This window comes from Tetrao urogallus, assembly GCF_951394365.1.
Source record: "Tetrao urogallus genome assembly, chromosome: 4".
Classification (NCBI taxonomy): domain Eukaryota; kingdom Metazoa; phylum Chordata; class Aves; order Galliformes; family Phasianidae; genus Tetrao; species Tetrao urogallus.
In genome coordinates, this window is record NC_136817.1 from 15,865,957 (window position 1) to 15,885,130 (window position 19,174).

The 19,174-nt window shown below is 41.1% G+C and overlaps 1 protein-coding gene across 3 annotated transcripts in view; it reads right to left on the minus strand.

Annotated features, from left to right (window-relative positions):
• Positions 1-12,152, minus strand: part of SNCA (synuclein alpha) — a gene marked incomplete at both ends in the record, with an annotated part of 65,729 nt that extends 53,577 nt beyond the window's left edge. For all 3 annotated transcript variants that reach the window (XM_079535040.1, XM_079535041.1, XM_079535039.1), the window contains 2 exons: positions 4,032-4,073; positions 12,032-12,152. In XM_079535040.1, coding sequence (XP_079391166.1) covers positions 4,032-4,073; positions 12,032-12,152 — 163 coding nt within the window. The remainder of the gene's footprint in view (positions 1-4,031; positions 4,074-12,031) is intronic.
• Between the last annotated feature and the right edge of the window lie 7,022 nt (positions 12,153-19,174).

Here is a 19,174-nt window from a genome sequence, read left to right on the forward strand (position 1 = left end):
AAATCAAGGCTAACATTGAAATGGAAGTTCTAGTACTGACTATAACATTCTACCAAAAGTAGTAGTGTTGAAGGTTTTGTTTCCCCTCATCATAGACAACTGGGTAATCAAGTTACAATATTTCAGAACAATTCAAAATGAGAACTTGCTCTTTTCTATTTTGATCATCACTAGTAGGTGAAAGCCACACAATTTCTCTAAATCAGTGACATTAATTCTTACTAAATATACTTTCAAATATGTATTTCAGACAATAAGATTGCCCTAGGTACTTGAAAAATTCATTTATGAAGAAGCCATGAGTAAATTGTGGGTTTTTCAGTTGATACATTTACTCTAAGATACCTGACAATTAAAATGAATGCAACTGGAATACCAGTGACTACGAATATAAAGAAGCAACCCAATATGAACAGTTAAATAAAAGAATTAGGCAAAAAAATAGACCACAATTGATAACTGCTAAAATTGTCTCACTTCAGGAAACTGACATCTGCTAGTAGTACTGAGGCAGAGGACTTTCTGGCCTTGAGCTTTTTTTTTTTTTTGGACTACTAGGACAGTCTGTAAACATCCCATCTTGGATGCTGCACATCTCCATAGACTTGTGCTTGGGAGATGAGTAAGATGCACACGTTACTATACATTTAGAATCAAAGGACTATAAACATGTCAATTAAGCAGGCAAGTCAGATACACAAGCTAGTACCCCCATAAGATCAATAAGCAGCACTACTTTTTCTCTGGAAGTCTTTAGAAAGGGTGACCTGACAAATAACAAGTCTGCAGCATTCCTATTCTGCAATATCTTGAAGTGGCTAAAGCTGGTAAAAATCAGGCCATACTTTAAAGCAGGAAACTCCTTAAACCTTGTTAATTTCTGGGTTTGGAAAGCCACTAACTGAAAAGGTTATTTCATTGATCAGCACTCTGAGGATTATCAGTGTCTTCACCAGAGGGTTTTACATAATCAAAAATAGGAAAACCAGCAAGACCTTGGAGCTCAAATAGTAGGAAAGAACTGAAAACAGTTTCATTTGAATCTGTGATTCTATTTCACATTCAAATGTCTCTAGCCTCTTGAATCATTTCTTTTTTTTCCAGAAAATGTGTTAATGCATCTCGAGTTTCACATCAACATCCTAGCACATATTAAGATCACCAGAACTGGCAAAATCCTAGTCCTACGGGGAAAAAAAAAAGACAAGTAGTCCTTTAGAAGTACCAGCATTATCACTGTGAATTTCACGTATTTAACAGATTTGATTTCTAGAATACCTTCACTAACATTTTTCAGAGCATCTTTACTTTATATTTTGAAAAATCAATCCTGTGAATCCAAATCTGTTTTCATCTCCCCTCTTCTACCTCCCAGAACAGCACCTCATAAGTTTGTTTTATTCTACTGCTCCTCCCCTCCATGTCCAACCAATTCCTTTGTTTTTATACTACCAAGTCCATACTGCTCCATTTTAGAAATTACGTTCTAAGGATTTTACATTAGCTCCTCTCTTCTGTCCTCTGCATGCCCTCTGTCCATTTTTCATTGTTATTCAACAGTAAAACTCCTGTCAACCAGCTGAAATGAGTCAGTATTACGCCAACTGTGGCACAGTAACCATTATTCTCAAGCTATGAGTTACTCATTCCATAAAGTGGATGAGGAACTTTGTCTAAAATTCCCAGTAATATCATTGAACATTGTACTTATAGGCGCAGCACAGAACAGATGTGTTCTCTCTGTTTTGATTTATAGTCTGTTATATATCACGCAGAACAAAATTTAATATATCTTCAAATCTGTCAAAAATCTGTTCTCTTAGTTTAAATTTCCTGTCTCACTATATATATTATATCTGATAAAGATGGAGGGAAAGGAATCTCCCACTAAGCTAGCCTACTACAGAAAATCATTGCTTCAACAAGTTTCTCAAAGCCCAGCTTAGTAAAAAAAATTAACTGTTAACTTGTGTGCAAGAGTTATCTGTTGTTCCCACATCTGTGATAAAATGGGATATACATGCCCCAAACCTTATTCTACTGCAATCCCCTATTGGTTACAGTAATTATCCTACTGAATACTTCCCTTAATTTAGGTCTAACAAGCAGAGATTTGAAGCCTCGTAACAAGAACATAAATTTAGCCACAGCTTAGTTCTGAAGGCCTGTCAGAGATGTTCTCATCAACTGTGCTCCTAAATATACACTTGGTTTACTTCTCAAACATTTGAGTTCTGATATTTCCTGTCAAGTAAAGTCTAACAGTTTATTCTTTGCATTAACCTGTATAAGCACAGATCAGTGATAACCTCGCTGTACAAAAAGTAGAAGAAAAAAAATCCTTTCCTATTCCTATTTTCATTTGCATTGTTCGTTTTTTTTTTTTTTTAGAAGAAAAATACTGCACGTTTTTTGACTGAACATTTTCTTCAAATCTCCACAAGTCTAGTATTTTGCAGAATAAGATTACACATTCTACTCAATGCATTATGGTCAGCTCAAGTTTTCCTGCACTTCACATACATACAGTATTTCCATTCATTCTGCCACTTACTAGTTGCTTCAAATTATTGGTTACTGGTTTCAATTCGTATAATAAATGATCCCTGTAAATCACTTTGAAATGCAAATTCATTCCTTTCCAGTGTAGAAGTACGCATGTAAAGATACATGGCTAGCAATAACTTCAGCATTTGAAAGTACTGTTGCAACAGAGAGATTATGCAGTTAGAAATATTTGAACATCTTCCAATCCATGACAAATTCAAATGAGTTGAACAAAACTCTGAAACATGTTTCATTCCTATAAGCTATTTCCCTCCTGTCTTCCCACTCAGCCAGCTCCTGGGAGACATATTGATGAGTCACAACCATCTTTTAAGAGTGGAGGGAGTGATGGGGCACACCCATACTGTTGTTGCAGTAAGACCTAATCTAAGAAGTCACTACCTGTAGTGGAGTGTTGAAAACAGTTCTCAGACAAGGATGAAGAACCAGTATGAACACCAATAACCAGGTATCAAGTTTGTGGGAATTTTTTTTTTCAGGCACAGACTGTCACAGTACAGCTATGCACTACACTATAGCTACACTTAAGTATACTGGAGGCAACCAGCTTAATGGATGGATATAATCACACAGACTGCAATTAGCAGCAATGACTGCTGCAGACCTTAGTTGACAACTACATCGGAGAAACCCCCATTTTGCATCATGGCTTTAACTGTGAATTATCAAAAAGACTTTTGCACAGACAAACTGATGGCGCCGCTGCTGGCCTTAACTGCAAACCCTCCCAGCGATTTCTCTTTTCTACCCAGCTCTTACAGTCCCTGCTGTATAAAGGAGGTTTCTTCTACATTATTTGCCTCCTTCATCAGTTGCATTAATTCCTTATCTGCTATACTAGCATACATCCTATCTGACTCCACAGGGTCCAAAATCAGCAGATAAATGTCCTTCAAACTTATGCCCAAGTGCTTCCCTACCGTACCTTCCCTATCACTCCCGTTCAGTGTTATTTCTCTTCTCCACTCCCACCTCCAATCCCACTACTCTTCCTCCTCAAATAACAAGCAAACAGAATTGGACAAACACACCAGGCTTCCAAAAATTCTTCACAAGAAAACTAAAGCTTTTTTATTTTCAATGTCACCATGCTTGTAACTTTCCTACATAGAATATTTTGGCAATAAACAAAGAACAAAAAAGAAATAACTTTGATATACTTCTACAAACACAAACTATTTCCTTCTCTTTGAAATCTGTTTTCACTAGCCCTCCAGCTCACACTGGTATAGCTTGACTTTGATTCAGAACACTGCTTAGAAAATCCTCCTCACATACAATGATATTAAACTTAAATATTTCACTGTAAAACATAAAACTTTATGCAGTTTACATCAACATTTCTTTACACTTCTCTAATTTTTCACATTTTACCATCCCTCAGAAGCTTGAACATTCAAAGAAATAAAAAAAATTCATAGAGAAAAATTTAATTAATCAAGAAATTAAGAGAATTGACTTACCCGTTGTGACACCATGAACAACTCCTTCCTTGGTCCTAGAACCTAAACAACGAACAATATTTAGTTGAGAATACTTGCTCTTACATACTGGTAAAGACAAGATGGATAAGATGGATAATAAGGTAGAACGAATAGATAGAATACATACTATTGCACAGTTTCCAAATTAACTCAACAGAAATTCCATCTAAGGGAAAAGCTGAAACTGTCAATTGAAAGCAACTATTTGAACTATAAAAAAATACTGCAAGCACTTCTGCGGTTAATTCCTTGTACTTACTGACTTTCTTGCCATTGTCTTAACAGTCATGTTAATTAAGTCTGCCACTCCACAAACTCACAGGGACAGCTGCACAGAAGTCATTAGGATGTTAATAGTAAGATGAAACTCATGCATGCATTTTCTAAAGATCAGACCCCAAGTTCCCAAAAGATCCTTATAACTTCTAACAACTCTTGCTCAAATCATGGTTTCTAGGGAATTAACAAGCTTTACTGAACCTACAGAAAGACTTAGTAGATAAATTCACTGGGAACTTTTAGAACGGCTAGATTTAGACAAAGAGCAATCTGAAAGGGAAACATGAGGTAGCAGTCAGCACTTAAACATAAAAGTGTCCACGGGGTCAAAATCAAGGCTCACCTAATCCACTGCGCTCTTATCACAGACAAGAATAATCAACAAAGGTACTGCAAACAGAAACCTTAAGCTTGCGCAGCACTGAGAAATATTATAAGACCTGCTTAAACAATTTAACTTGGCACCCTGAAGACCAAGCCGAGTTCTGGAATGCCCATGTAAAAATACCATGATGACGACTTCTTTTTAACTACCAAAAAAATTATACATCATTATTTTTGTGTTCACACGTCACTCAGTATTTCAGACTTTATAATTAGTATTTGACTCACCACTTCTAAGACCTATGTAATTTCAGCATATCACTATATACAAATATATAAACACAAGCTGATACTAGCAGAAACACATGAGAAGATAATGGTAAATCAGCAGAAATACATTAGAAGAAAGCAACTTTTCTCGTAATTCTTGAAAGTAATATAAATACACACTGGAATAACATGAAAACCTCATTCAAGCATACTGTTCACTGCTAGTGCCAATTTGTACAGCTTACACCATGAATTTATGGCACTATTGGATTGATTACAGCATTGAAAAGGCTCTTATATATGAGCAAGAGCATTATTCCATTACAAAATTAAATAACGTTACTGCATCAAGTAAAATGGCTTCCTGTTCCTTTAGACAATAAAACAAGTTAAACAGCTGAGAAACCTTCCTTTACTTTGATTTTCTCTTCCAAAATAAGCAGTTTGTTTTCTCTCAGGGAAAACATCTACTATTGGAAGAAGTATTCATTTTGGTGAATCCAAGGTGCTAATATTTAAAGACCTGTTCTAGGACTTCAATTTCCAATCTTGCATCACCACGAGCACTGAACAGCACTAAAAACACATGTGGAATTTAAGCAGCGACTGGTTCTACTGCCTGCTACAAAGAGACCAAACACCATTTTAGTCTTACAGGAAATCTACTTGAACATTTAACATTAACAACATACTTTAAAACTCATTTGTAGACCTGACCAAAATATCATTCATCTTGCTGAAGTTACTGCCCATAATCCAAGCCATTAGCAAATGCAAACCTGTGAATAAAAATATGCAGTCCCCTAGAGCTGAGAAGGATGAAGGTGAGAGATAGATGGTATGACAGAATTCCCTGGGGACCGCTATAATGCACTTATCTTCAGAGGAACGTCCACAGACTGATTCTTAACTCACTTAACTCTGCTATAAGCACAGCTAGTCTAGAAATGCCAGATCTTTCTGCTGCCAGATTTTTCTTCAGCAAAAGCACAACTTGCTGACCTGTACAGAACAAACACATTTGTGAAAATAATCAGCTAAGCTTTAGTTCAGAACTTACAGTATACATTAGAGCTAAACACTCAACTCTCGCATACTTCAACACTCAACCCCTCATACTTCAGAGGGGACCTGATCCAGGTCTATAAATATCTAAGGTGTGGGGGGCAGAATGGCAAGGCCGGACTCTTTTCAGTGGTGAGTGGAGACAGGACAAGGGGAAACGGCTGGAAACTGCAGCATAGGAAGTTCCGCACAAATGTGCGAAGGAATCACAGAATCACCCGGGTTGGAAGGGACCTCAAGGATCATGTAGTTCCAACCCCCCTGCCTAGCAGGGCCACCAAACATACACATTTAGATCAGGTTGCCCAGGACCCCGTCCAACCTGGCCTTGAACACGTCCAAGGACGGGGCATCCACAACCTCCCTGGGCAGCCCGTTCCAGGGCCTAACCACTCTCCTTGTAAAGAACTTCCCCCTAACGTCCAACCTAAATCTTCCCTCCTTCAACTTGGATCCATTTCCCCTAGTCCTGCTATTGTCAGCCCTTTTGAAGAGTTTACTCCCCTCCTGGGTGTAGGTTTCCTTCAGGTATTAATAGGCTGCAATGAGGTCGCCCCACAGCCTTCTCTTCTCCAGGCTGAACAAGCCCAACTCCCTCAGCCTGTCCTCATAGGGGAGGTGCTCCAGCCCCCTGATCATCTTAGTCCCCCTCCTCTGGACCCTTTCCAAAATCTCCATGTCTTTCTTGTACTGAGGGCTCCACACCTGGACACAGTACTCCAGATGGGGCCTCACAAGAGCCGAGTAGAGAGGGACAACCACCTCCCTGTCCCTGCTGACCACCCCTCTCCTGATGGAGCCCAGGATCCCATTTGCCTTTCGAGCTGCCAGAGCTCACTGGTGGCTCATGTTAAGTCTCTCATCCATCAGGACCCCCAGGTCCTTCTCTGCCGAGCTGCTCTCAAGGACCACTCCTCCCAGCCTGTACAGGTGCCTGGGGTTCTTCCGGCCCAAATGCAAAACCTTGCACTTTGCCATGTTGAACCTCATTAGGTTCACCCGAGCCCAGCTTTCCAGCCTGCCGAGGTCCCTCTGAATGGCATCCCTTCCTTCTACCGTATCAACCGCACCACTCAGCTTGGTGTCATCAGCAAACTTGCTGAGGGTGCACTTAATTCCCTCATCGATGTCATTGATAAAGATGTTAAAGAGCACCGGTCCCAAGACAGACCCTTGGGGGACACCACTTGTTACCGGCCTCCACCTGGACATAGAGCCATTGACCACCACCCTCTGTCTGCGGCCTTTCAACCAATTGCTTATCCATCGGGTCGTCCACCCATCAAATCCACTTCCCTCCAATTTGGAGATGAGGATGTGGTGGGGGACCATGTCAAAGGCCTTGCTCAGGTCCAGGAAAATGACATTGGTCACCTTCCCTTTGTCCACCAATGCCGTCACTCCATCATAGAAGGCCACAAGACTAGTTAGGCATGACCTTCCTTTGGTGAAGCCGTGCTGGCTGTCTCGGATCACATGCTCATTCTTTATGTGATTGAGCATGTTGTCCAGGAGGATCTGTTCCATGATCTTCCCAGGCACGGAGGTGAGGAACTTCTTTACAGTGAGGTGACAGAGCACTGGAACAGGCTGCCCAGGGAGGTCGTGGAGTCTCCTTCTCTGGAGATGTTCATGGCCTGCCTGGATGCCTACCTGTGCGACCTGCTGTAGGGAACCTGCTTTGGCAGGGGGGTTGGACACGATCTCTGGAGGTCCCTTCCTACCCCTATAATTCTGTGATTCAATGGAAGTAGCTGTTTCTCCAGACAGAATTACAACAGGATCTAGAAGAACATTAGGACCTGCCAGAACAGGTCTATAAATAGAACAACTGAATTTGTTAGGGCAGCTCCTGGCTGGGAATGAATGAAAGCAGTCATCCACATTGCTTCCTCCTATTAACTACCTGTCTTTCATTCTGCTATTTTCAAAACATGAATAAACCAGCTCATTATACTCAGCACAACAGTGAGAATAGATAAGTGAGACAAGAAGTAATCTGACACTGACCTATGCCTACTTATTTTAATCAAGAGCAATAGTAGCACACAGTACAATATTTTTCCTCATTATAATAGATATTCAAGTCACTCAGAGAAAACCAAACCCACAATTTTTGTCTTTATGTTATCTGAAACAACAACAGACTCTCTCCATTTCATTACATACAATCATCACTATCAGTTTGTCAACACTCATTTCTGGGCGGTTTTGAGAGATGATTAGAACATAACAAGCAAGCCTTGACTGAGATTCAGGACACGTAGATCTTGTTGTGAAGACACATAAGCCCAAATCAGGGGAAGGATAAATCTTAATACTTGCTCCTGAGTGCTGAAGCCCACTATCCCACCAGATGGACCTCCAGCCCCTTAACTCCTTCACAAAGCTTACCTATTACCACAGGAAAACAAAAAACCTTAAGAAAGTACAGCAGAGGAATTTGGATGGTCCTGCCAAATACATCATGACAGGACTGATCTACTCTAAGGCCAGTTGAGCACAGGGCAGTAAATTCTTCTGCCACAAACTTGTCTCCTGATAAGCTACTCCTGTGTTCTGCGATAGTGTATCATGGCTAGAGAGATCAGATTGGAAACCTCCACTCCTGAGCATGGCACAGACACTCAGAAGTCAACTGAGCACAAACAGCAGCTCCCTGGTAACAACACAGAGCTCAAAGGAACCATTTAGCAGCACATCACTGATCACATGCAAGAGCATTATCCTTAGTCACAGATCTTGGCTTCAAAGTCGTGTGGGTAAGTATTGCCACGTTTTTCTTCACTGCTTCACACCAACAGCTTTTGAAAGATACACGGAGACCCAGTTTTGAGTTTATGATATCTCAGTCCTCCCTCCTTATCAACAATCAGGTCATTCTTTGAACAGAAAAAAGGTTCTGATGCTGCTTCTGTAAGTCAAGATAAAACCACTGTATTTCAGTTGGTCAGCGTTGAAGGACATCAGCAGAGGAACTCCGGAAAAAAAGGAAATAATAAAAACATACTACAGACTGTATTAAAGGACATTCTGAGTATTGGAAAGACAGACAAAGATCATAGAATCCTTAAGAGTTGTAAGTGACTTCTGAAGGCCATCTATTTCAACATCCCTACAATGAACAGGGTCATCTACAGATAGATCAGGTTGCCCAGGATGGTAGGAGGGAAGGCTTATATATGGAAAGGAAAAAGAACCCCATTAATCCTCCAGGAGACTCCCTCAGAGTTTTATGCTTCACACTTGAACCTAAACAGTAGCTGTTGTTAATAGATTCTCACTATGTAGAAGTACGTTACAATCTTTATCATAATAGTTAACCATTCCCTGGACAGAAAGGCACATATTTTCATTTTTTACTTAAATTACACTCCCAAATTCCTTAAGTTCTACTACCTAAATTTATCTCTTAAATGAAAGACCACAGCATCTTGGGAATCTGAACCAAGCTTATTTTTTTTTTTTTTTTTTTCAATCTTACTCATTTTGTAACAGCAATGGGAGGCTGAATGCCACTGAGATGACTGCTGACACTAAAAATGATTAACATGTCCCTCCTAGCCTAATTTTGTCAGACTGTTTGCAAGATGTCAGGTAGCTTTCACAAATAATCTCACTGTCTGTCTTTGCAATTTGTATCTGAAAACTCAGCTACAGAGGCAGAAAGAAATCTTTAGAATCCTTAACACGCTATGCTGCTCCTTCCTTCTGATTATAGAGGTTTTTTTTTTTTAACCACCTTCCAGATTGCAATCATTATCAGCCTACAGAACGAAGAGATTATCACATCAGTCTTTGTTATGCTGTTCAAGAGATGAGCTGCCCCTGATATGTGCTTGGGAAGCACAGAAACATCGCCAGCTCAGAAATGAAGGGGTTCTGGGCAGCCTAAACTCACTGCTTAGGCAGTGAACACAGAGCTGTGACCCAGTTTCAGCCGCCCTCTGCCAGAACCAAGCCCTCACAGGGGCCCCCAAACACCACTACAATTTGCTGAGCCTATTGGTTTCTGCTCCGATTTTTTACTTTCCTTGTTTTAATCCTGGCTTCTCCAGTTGCAGCTGGAGAACCCAAGGAACCAATAACCCAGCAAGTTTATCACTTGGGTCCATTACCTAGTACAACATTTTGAAAACGTAACTATGGAAACCTTGGCTCACCAAACCCAAGCATACACCCAGACACATTACCTGTCAGAAATTCTGAAGAGCAACTCTAACTGAAGTGTTTTCTGCCTGCATCACTGAAACTGCATATAGGTCTTTCTTCCTGAAAAGCATTTATCTGCTGCAGGAAGGTGCTTGCTTCACATCTCTGTAGTTGTATGCACAGATCCTCATTATGGCTCAGGGCTTTGCTGACCAAGGTACTTCAGTTATGAAATAAACAGCAAGCCTGCCCTATGAAGCACAGCCTCAGCAAAAATATCTCTGAAGACAACAAACAGGAAATCTGTTGCCTTTGGGAGGACAGCTAGTTCCAGACATTATTGCCATCAGGAGAAGAGCTCCAGGACAAGGATTATTTCAGCACACAACACAGGTTTCCAATACAAAGAAATCAATGACCCTAAAAGCACACTCAAGATCAACAAAAAAAACGAAGTTTTAAAATAAAGCCATATCCTTAAAATTAATTTTAATATCAAGCATGATTTGCAGTGAAAGTACAGCTATTTTGATGCTGGAAATGAGCAAATGCTCATTTTTAAATAGATTCATCTTACAACTACTTTTCAAATTGACTTCCATCTCTGTTGGCAAGAGCACCAAGCTCAGCTACAGCTCAGCAGGAGAAGAATATATTCCAAATCAGTAGTCTAAACTACGTGGAAAAGAAATAATTTGTTACAGACTGGCATTAAGGGCAAGAGGATTCCCTTGCAACTGCAAAGGATTCTGCAAGGGCAGAAGGAATCCTGGAAGGACATACATAAATATCAGTTCTTCCATTTAAAATACATACCTCTGGATTTGAACTCTGTTCAATTCGGTACAGAAATGACCTGCTGCCAAATTATTCAAAAAAAAGAACAAAACTACAGAAAACAGTCTATTTTCCTTTCTATTCTACTACCATGCAACTGAATTTTACAAAAAATATGGAATTCCTCCAGTTGAAATGACCTTTTTGTATGGTCTTGGCAGTTCTTTTCCTGGACATTTTTCACCATGGCATTTACAAGACAGTATTTTAAGGCCTGAGAGTTGCTAAGCGAAAATGATGATCATGCCATCTACATACCAATGCAGGATTTAAAAAGAACCTCTTCCCTGGTTCATGCAAGGTTCTTGCATAGTCTGGATAAGTCAACTAACATCTCTTCCCATTGTCTCCACTGCTGTTTGGAGGACTAACTACCCTAGCTCACTGACTGTAAAGGTTCTTCTTTGAGAAGCAATGGAAAGTAACTGCTGTGCAGTAAGTATAGAACATCCGGTTAATTTTGAAAGACAAGGAATGGACACCTTATCATTCAAGATGTTACTGTTAAGGATTTTTATTTAGTGAAGAAAGTCAACAAGCTCATTTCTTCACTTACCCTCAATTTATTCCAGGAAAAGCCATTGACATTTCTTATACTCAGTTCCAGAATCAACATCTCAAGTTTCTGCTTTTAAAATCCTGCTTTAGACTCGGGCATTCTACAGGACTCTGTGAAAATACTTCCCATATAGCAAACATCTTGAATAGCACCAGCCAGTAACTTGCATTGTAAGGCCTCTTCCACCAGGCAAGCTTATCCTTTATGACACTACAAAAGCTGCCCCACGATGCAGCCACATACGGCCAGCACAACACAGTGACAACAAGCAAAACAGTGACAGTACAACACCACAAACAATCAAACACACAAACAGCAATCTTCAAAGACCTGGAGCTCAGGTGAATTCAAGTCTCATCCTGTTTACTTTGCAGTTAACCCTCTTCTATCAACAATTACATACTTCACAGAAGAGAGAATTCAGCTCTTTCTTTCAGAATGAGCGGGGCTGTCAGGGAAAACTAACAGCAGCATGACCTTGCTGCCCACCTACCCACATAGAGGACTCCCTCTTTTGTCTTTCCTGCTGCTTCAGCCACTCCTTGCTTGGTTTTCTCTGCTGCTGCTACAACTCCCTCCTTTGCCTTGTTTAGTCCTTTCATGAACACATCCATGGCTGAAGAATTTCTTCACACAAAACTAGGAAAAAAAAAAAGCATGCTTTGAATAACGATTCTCAGGTTGTTTTTTTTTTTTGCCAGCAAAGGAAGAAAATTACATTAAAACTGATTGAACATCAAAATTTTTAAAAATATGTTATTTACACCAACATATTATATAACTTATATCTACATCTCTATCAGCAATATACACATAGCTGTCTGTATCCTGTAGTGCAGATAGAAAAAACAGTTAAAACCAAGCAGCTCAGTTACACAAGTCACCTTTACATCTTCTCACATGCTATCACAGATAGCAAGTCAAGCAGCATGGCTAGAGTAGTCCCTAAAAGGCCTGGGAGTTCCCACAGAAACCTACAGAGGTCACTGACAACGCAGTTCTCATCTGAAGGTGCATTCATTGAAAGGAGCAAGCCCATTCCTTGCCCATCACCATCTCCTCCAAAGGAGTTTGTTCATCTGCTATCGGCAAGATCTAATCCCATCATTTGCTGATGCTCCACCTTCTCATTCAAAGGAAAATCTTAAATACTAGCTACTTCACAAACACCTCTTCTAAATGAGAAACGTTCACTTATTGTTAGAAGAACTGCTAGCATTCCAGAAGGACCTGAGCAAACACAAAACGCTGCTTTTCAGCAACTCTTCATTTTGCGTGCAGCTCACATCACTCTGCCAGTACTTGAGTTCTCCAAAGGGATCCTGCACATGTATCAAGTCTAAGGAAACAAATTACGAAAACGCGAAGCCAAGAACATGCAATACTAACAGCTCTGCACTACAGCTAGCAAACGAGTTCTGTGGCAGCTATACAGCCCCACGCTACAATTAAGCTACAAAGACAGTAATTAAAGCTACCAAGTCAGCATCCCTTCCACAATCCCATCACGACAGACCCTTCCCTCTTCTCCCTCCCCCTCTCAGAAGCGGCACTGCCTGCTAGTTCCTTCCCTCCGCCAGAGGAAGGGATGTCTAGAAAGGCAGTGGGCAGCTTGCTACTAACCCGTGGCAATCAGAAGGGCAGCATCCGTGCCCCAGTGACACCGTGGGCAGCACCGAGAGCAGGTGTGGGAGCACCTGGGTGCAGCGTGGGGGAAAAAAGGCAATACATGGCTACGTGGCTCTGTCCAAATAAAAGAAAGGGCACCTGTGGAGGGAGGAGAAGAAACGCACAGGGCTCTCCTACAAGCAAATCGCTCTATCTATAGGGACTACCCGAGGAGAAGGGGAGGGCGACGTGAGCAGATAGCACCCAACGGCTCCCCCGCACACGGCAGCCGCAGCGCCCGCTGTTTCCCCTCTCGTTCCCTACCTCCTTCGTGCCCAAAGGAGAACGCTCGGCGGTAAAAGCACCTCTATACCCCTGCACCTGTACGCACACTCACCCCAGCGGCTGCCCAGCCCCGGGGGAGCAAAGCCCCTCACGCACTCCCCACCACTTACCGCTGGGTCCGCCGCTGCAGGAAGGCGGGGGGAGGCAGGGAAGGAGGAGGGCAAAGCGCGGAAACCTGATGGGAGCTGCCCCTTCTCAGCACATCGCCGAGTCTCCCGACACCGCCCCGACGGCAGCACGGCGGGCAGCGAGTGTGAAGGAGAGACAGGGTGAGGGGAGGGGAGGTGGGAGGAGGGACCGGGGGCGGTGGGGCGGCTCCCAGCCTTCATCCCCGGCTGGGGAGGGGGAGTGTGCTGCAGGTCGGCTACGCGTCATGACGTGGGGGTGGGAGGTGAGGATAGGCAAAAAGCGAAGGAGAGAGGCTGAGGTCCTGGTCACCTCGTGGCACCACCTTGTCCGCTGTTCGCCCCGGGGTTGAGTCACCACCATACTCAGAAGCAGTATGAGCAAGCTATTGGTAGTCAATTCAGCACACCTGTTTTGCTTCACCCACGGCTCAGAAAACGCCCCCGAGCTCTTGGTTACTTCCTATCGAAAGTCTTCAGGTTGGAGTGATTCGAGGTGAATGCTGCCGTTCTGTCAGGATTCGTGCTCCCAGCTCATTTTCAAGGATGGCGGGTGATTCTTTTACAGAAAAAAAAATATGAGTCTTAGCCCTGCTGCAAAAATACAATAAAATCTTTATCCAAATGAGGATGAGAAGCCTAAACTCCCACCTGTTGGATCCCTTAGTGGTCTCCATTGTACAGACCAGGGCCACTGCTGCTCCCATCTTGCTCTGTTGCACTCAAGTGACTTCTCCCCAGAAAGGGAAAGCAATCACATTTCTCTGTATTGCTGCAGAGCGTAGGCATGAGAAGCCAAATTCAGTGGGAAACAAGGTATTAGAACAGATGGACCTTCAGCATCAGTACATCAGTCAGCACGCTGTACAGATCCTGCAAAAGCTTGCAGAAACAGTTTGTTCTGTCAATGCAATCCAAAGGAGAAGCAGAGCTTGGTACAGATGAGATACAGGGACATGAGCTGCACAAAGCACCTTCAATCCATCATCATGGGCAGGCAGCTGATGGGTCCCTGCTTTTATTTCCATTCTGAGCATACAGTGCAGAGGTTTTTTTTTTTTTTCCAGGTTTCTTAATATTTATCTACTGCTTGGTAAGCTTTCTGGGGATTCACTCCACTACCAGATTTAACCAAGCAAACATTTGGTGATAGGTTGTATTTCCTTGCATCATAAAGTGCTGTCTGAGAGTACAAACCATTCCTCCTTAATTACACCCTCCAGAACATCTTTAACAAGCATCCAGGAGTCGCACTAGGAGGCAGCACATCTTATTCATCATGAGCTGCACATTTCTACTTAATGATGCAAATCTTGATGTGGTGTTTCCTTCTAGCTGTGGGGGAGAAACACAAGCGTAATATTAGACAGTAAATACAAAGAAATAAAAGTCCTATGCTTCCTGCATAGAGACAACATTTTTCTTCCCAAATGTTACAAGCTGCCACGGTTTTATGATTTTTGTTATCAATATCCCACATTGTAACATCACATACAGCACTGGTAGTTAAAGAGTTAATGCTCCAGTTCCATGGATTGTCAATATTTCCAGGTACCTGGTTCTCAGCAGAGAAGAGCTACATATCCCATAAGACTGTCACTGTTCTGTTTTGCATTTGAAGGGGAAAATACATCTGTTCCCAAGTCTGAGATGCTCCTTCTTTTACGCTCCTCTCTGCCATGTGTGCTCCCTAGCCATCTCGCCTTCAGCATTAGCATAAAGCCTTCAGTACTGGACTCTCTCTCGCTTTATTTGATTCCTTACCTTCACTTACAATTACACTGTATTATATTGTGTTATCTTACTGATATATACTTCTGATTAGTAACTGAGTTTTTACTCCCTTAGCCTATTGCTGCTGTTTTTAGGCCTGTCTCCCTAGCTTTTCCCCCTTCCCCTCTCCCAGGGCATGGGTCCATAGCTCCTCCCACCCCATTAATCTCAGAACCAGGTCAAACCAGTCCACAAAACAACTGGCAAAAGCAAAAGCATGCAGGGAATTATTAATAATTGACAATTAATACTGGGTTCAATAATTAAAAGACAAAATTAGTATTAGCATGAGTATGCTTTCATAATAAATAGAAAATATTGCACTCCTTGTGTGAGTGTTATCTACCAGGTTTAAATAAATGTTTTTTTCTCCAGCTTGATAAGGTTCTTTCATATGCATTGCATGATCAGACAGAGGCATGACATTCTAATGTTAGACAAAGTAACAGCCTGTTGGATAATAAAATCACGTGGCCAAAATCAGAGTGGTAGAGACAAGAGGGATCCATTTCCATGGCATAAACACAGCTTTTTGAACACTGCAGTGTTTTTTCACAACTGAAAAAACACTGCAGAGTAAGACTGATCAGTATATGGTGTCTTTAGGTTAAAAAAAAATCATATGTAAAACTTTTCAAGCAGAAACACTGACAAGATGTCCCCTTGAAATAATAAGTTGAAGGCATTCTCTTGTTGATGCAGAATGACTCACATGTGCTCCATGTTCCCACAGAACTTATTTATGATGTTAGAGGAAAGTTACCTTTGAGAACCTGAAAAGCTGCAGAATGAAAAGAACCTGTCTTAGTTTATGGTGACACCACAAAATGACATTAAATGGGCAGGCTATTCACAAGTGACACTTGTTATTCCACTGCATGATCTTTCTACCAATTGCAAGTAATCTGAAAGCTGCCTTAATTTCACAAATTCATTAACTGTGTAGAAATGCTATTTTTCTGCAAACACTTCATTCTCAGCCTTTCTTACAGAAGAGGTTACTATCTGTATTTAGACTAGATGGAAAGTTCAGGCCAATTTCATACTCCTGCATCACACATTTGCAGTTTTGTCATATCTCAGGTCCCTGTGAAGAATGTTTCTCTTGTCAATCATGCTACGCTTTGATAACTCAGAAACATGCACAACTTCAAAAATACTGAAGACAACTTCTATTTTGTATATGGGTAAGCCTGAGACTTATTAATTTTTTTTTAAATACCTAACATATTCACAGGTGCTTTGGTTATAGTCTAATACTTCACTACAAGCATTTGCCTGGCTTGGTGTTCCCAGTGATGTTTACTCAAATGAAGCATAGTCATTGCTACCTACACATATATGCATACTCATATGCATATAAGAGAGACGGAATATTTGTTAGGTATTTATATTAATATGTTTTAACTGAGGCAAATGTATATGCCAAAATATCATGTTGGAGGCAATTATGCGCATAAGTGTGTGTATACCTATTTATGTTTATTTATGTGTACTTCACTCCAAAAGTAATTTTCCTATATCCATGGAAACTACGAAGAGCACAAGAACATCTTCGGTAGAGTAAATTCTCAACTACAGAACACTTTCTCAATATAGTCACCACCATCATTAACTATGAATTTTCACCAACAATGATGATTGGTGATCAACAATGTCTGCATGCCATGCTCAAAAAAGACTGCATGACCATCTGTAACACAGCTTATCTTTCTGGGCATTGTTGTCACGGCTGAAACACACAACCTACTGCCTCACTGTGCTCACATTCACACTGTTTGGTCTCCATAAACATTCAAAAAACATTGATGAACGTCAATGGGTACAATTTCCTCCACATGGAGGAATTGAATTCCACACCTTTGCTTGACATACACTTCCATGTCAGACAGTTTTGTTATACTGCCCCTTCTGCTATCATCTGTTACACAGCATCAATACGTAATGGAATACTGGCAAGGAAGTACAACTTCACCACAACACGACCAACATTCAACTCTGACCTTACTGGCCAACATAATAAAACTGGAAGCATTACTTTTGGAGCAGCCTTCATACATAAAGAAGGTTGAGGTACATCTCAGATACCATAAATATCAGCTCAATAGACATAATCCCAGTAGCTCTTTAACAAATGGAAAAAAGGGTCTGACAGCTTCACATCATCCATATCACAGGCAAAACCAATCCAACCTACTACTCCTTTACTTGCAGTCAAGGTTGAAATTGCAGAAATAACACATTCTTACACGAGCAATGGTAGTGACCCAGATTAATGAATTTGTCCAGGCTAGGCACTCACTGTTTAAGTAGGAAGCAGCTCTGCCCCCGAGACCTCAAGTGAAGCTGTACTCTGAAAAGCAACAGCTCAAGTGCTAAGGAGGCCAACGCTACAGCAGTGTTTCTACTCAGACACGTAGTACATCAAATGAGGCTGACCAAAATATCCCTAGAAAAGTCATTTCTGATTGTTCTGTAAGATGTTTCCCACTACATAGCACCAGTGAGCTGACTGAATGACAGAACAAATAGTCTTCCTCACACGTGATGCAATACATTAGCCCTATCTGATGTAACTGATGGCACCAACACTAGTGAAGTGGGAACTGCCACACAGGATCAGCTCTGATGCCTGTCTAGTTTCAAATTCTGTTTCAGATAGAGGCCAGCACAGAACATATCCAAGGTCAATGATAACATAGTATGCTCTGAAGTAGCCTGCTTCAAATGTAGGTATCTGAGCCAGCGCAGTCACAGCACATTAATTACCTGGATGGCAGCATTTCTCAAGAGATACATCAGGAAAGCAGCAGCTTTAATTAGATACCAGTGTTAGTCACCAGCAAACTACTTAAACAAGTGCAAAACCCAGACAGTAGCATACTTAATTCCAAACTATCTTCTTTCTACAATATCAAAGGGGAGGTAGCACACAAAAGAAAAGTGACAGTTCTCAAACAGGTTGTGGTTTTGTCAGAAGTATTAATAGCCCATTAAAAGCACACATCTGCATCTTTACAGAAGAACCTTTCTCCCATTTTGCCTGCGAAAAAGCTTCATTGCTGCAAGTCTATCTGACACATTCAACAAACAAAACTCGCTGTGCATAAAAGAAATCTTTTATTGAATATTCAGTGTGCGCAAAAATACATATATGCAGCAATATACAGAAAAAGGCTATATAGTTTGATGTTATGCTGCTTTAAATAGCGAAAAACCTGGATGTAAGTATTAAGAATTAAATACTAGGAAGCTTCAGATTCAGATGATACTGAATCGGCAGATACTAATATACAGAACAATTACTGAGTCTGGCTTTAGCCAATAAAGGTTAGGATTTGTTTCAAATTTGAACACAAATGTTTTGTTTTAGCTCACTGCCAAACTAAACACGTATTTACTTCCTGGAGAATTTTAGGTGGAAAAAAGGGTAACAGCTACAGGAATCAGTTGCCCTCTGGACTGTAGAGTGTGGAAGTAACCAAGTCCAAATATTTTCTAACAATCTGATGTTTTTTCTGATACCTGAATTTTGTTCAGGGTATGACAGATTAGAAGCTGTAAGAAAAAAATTACAACATGATTCACTTTACTCTGTCTTGAAGACACACTCAGTGTCCACTGCTGTGCCTCACACCACCAGTAGCTACAGAGCTTAAAACTTTGTAAGAAATCCAAGTTACCATGCCTAAAAAAAGCTGGACCTCCTTTAAAAAGTTTTGTATTATTTGCACAAATATGCTTTATTCACAGACTGGTCTGCTCTCATACAGGCCATCCATCTC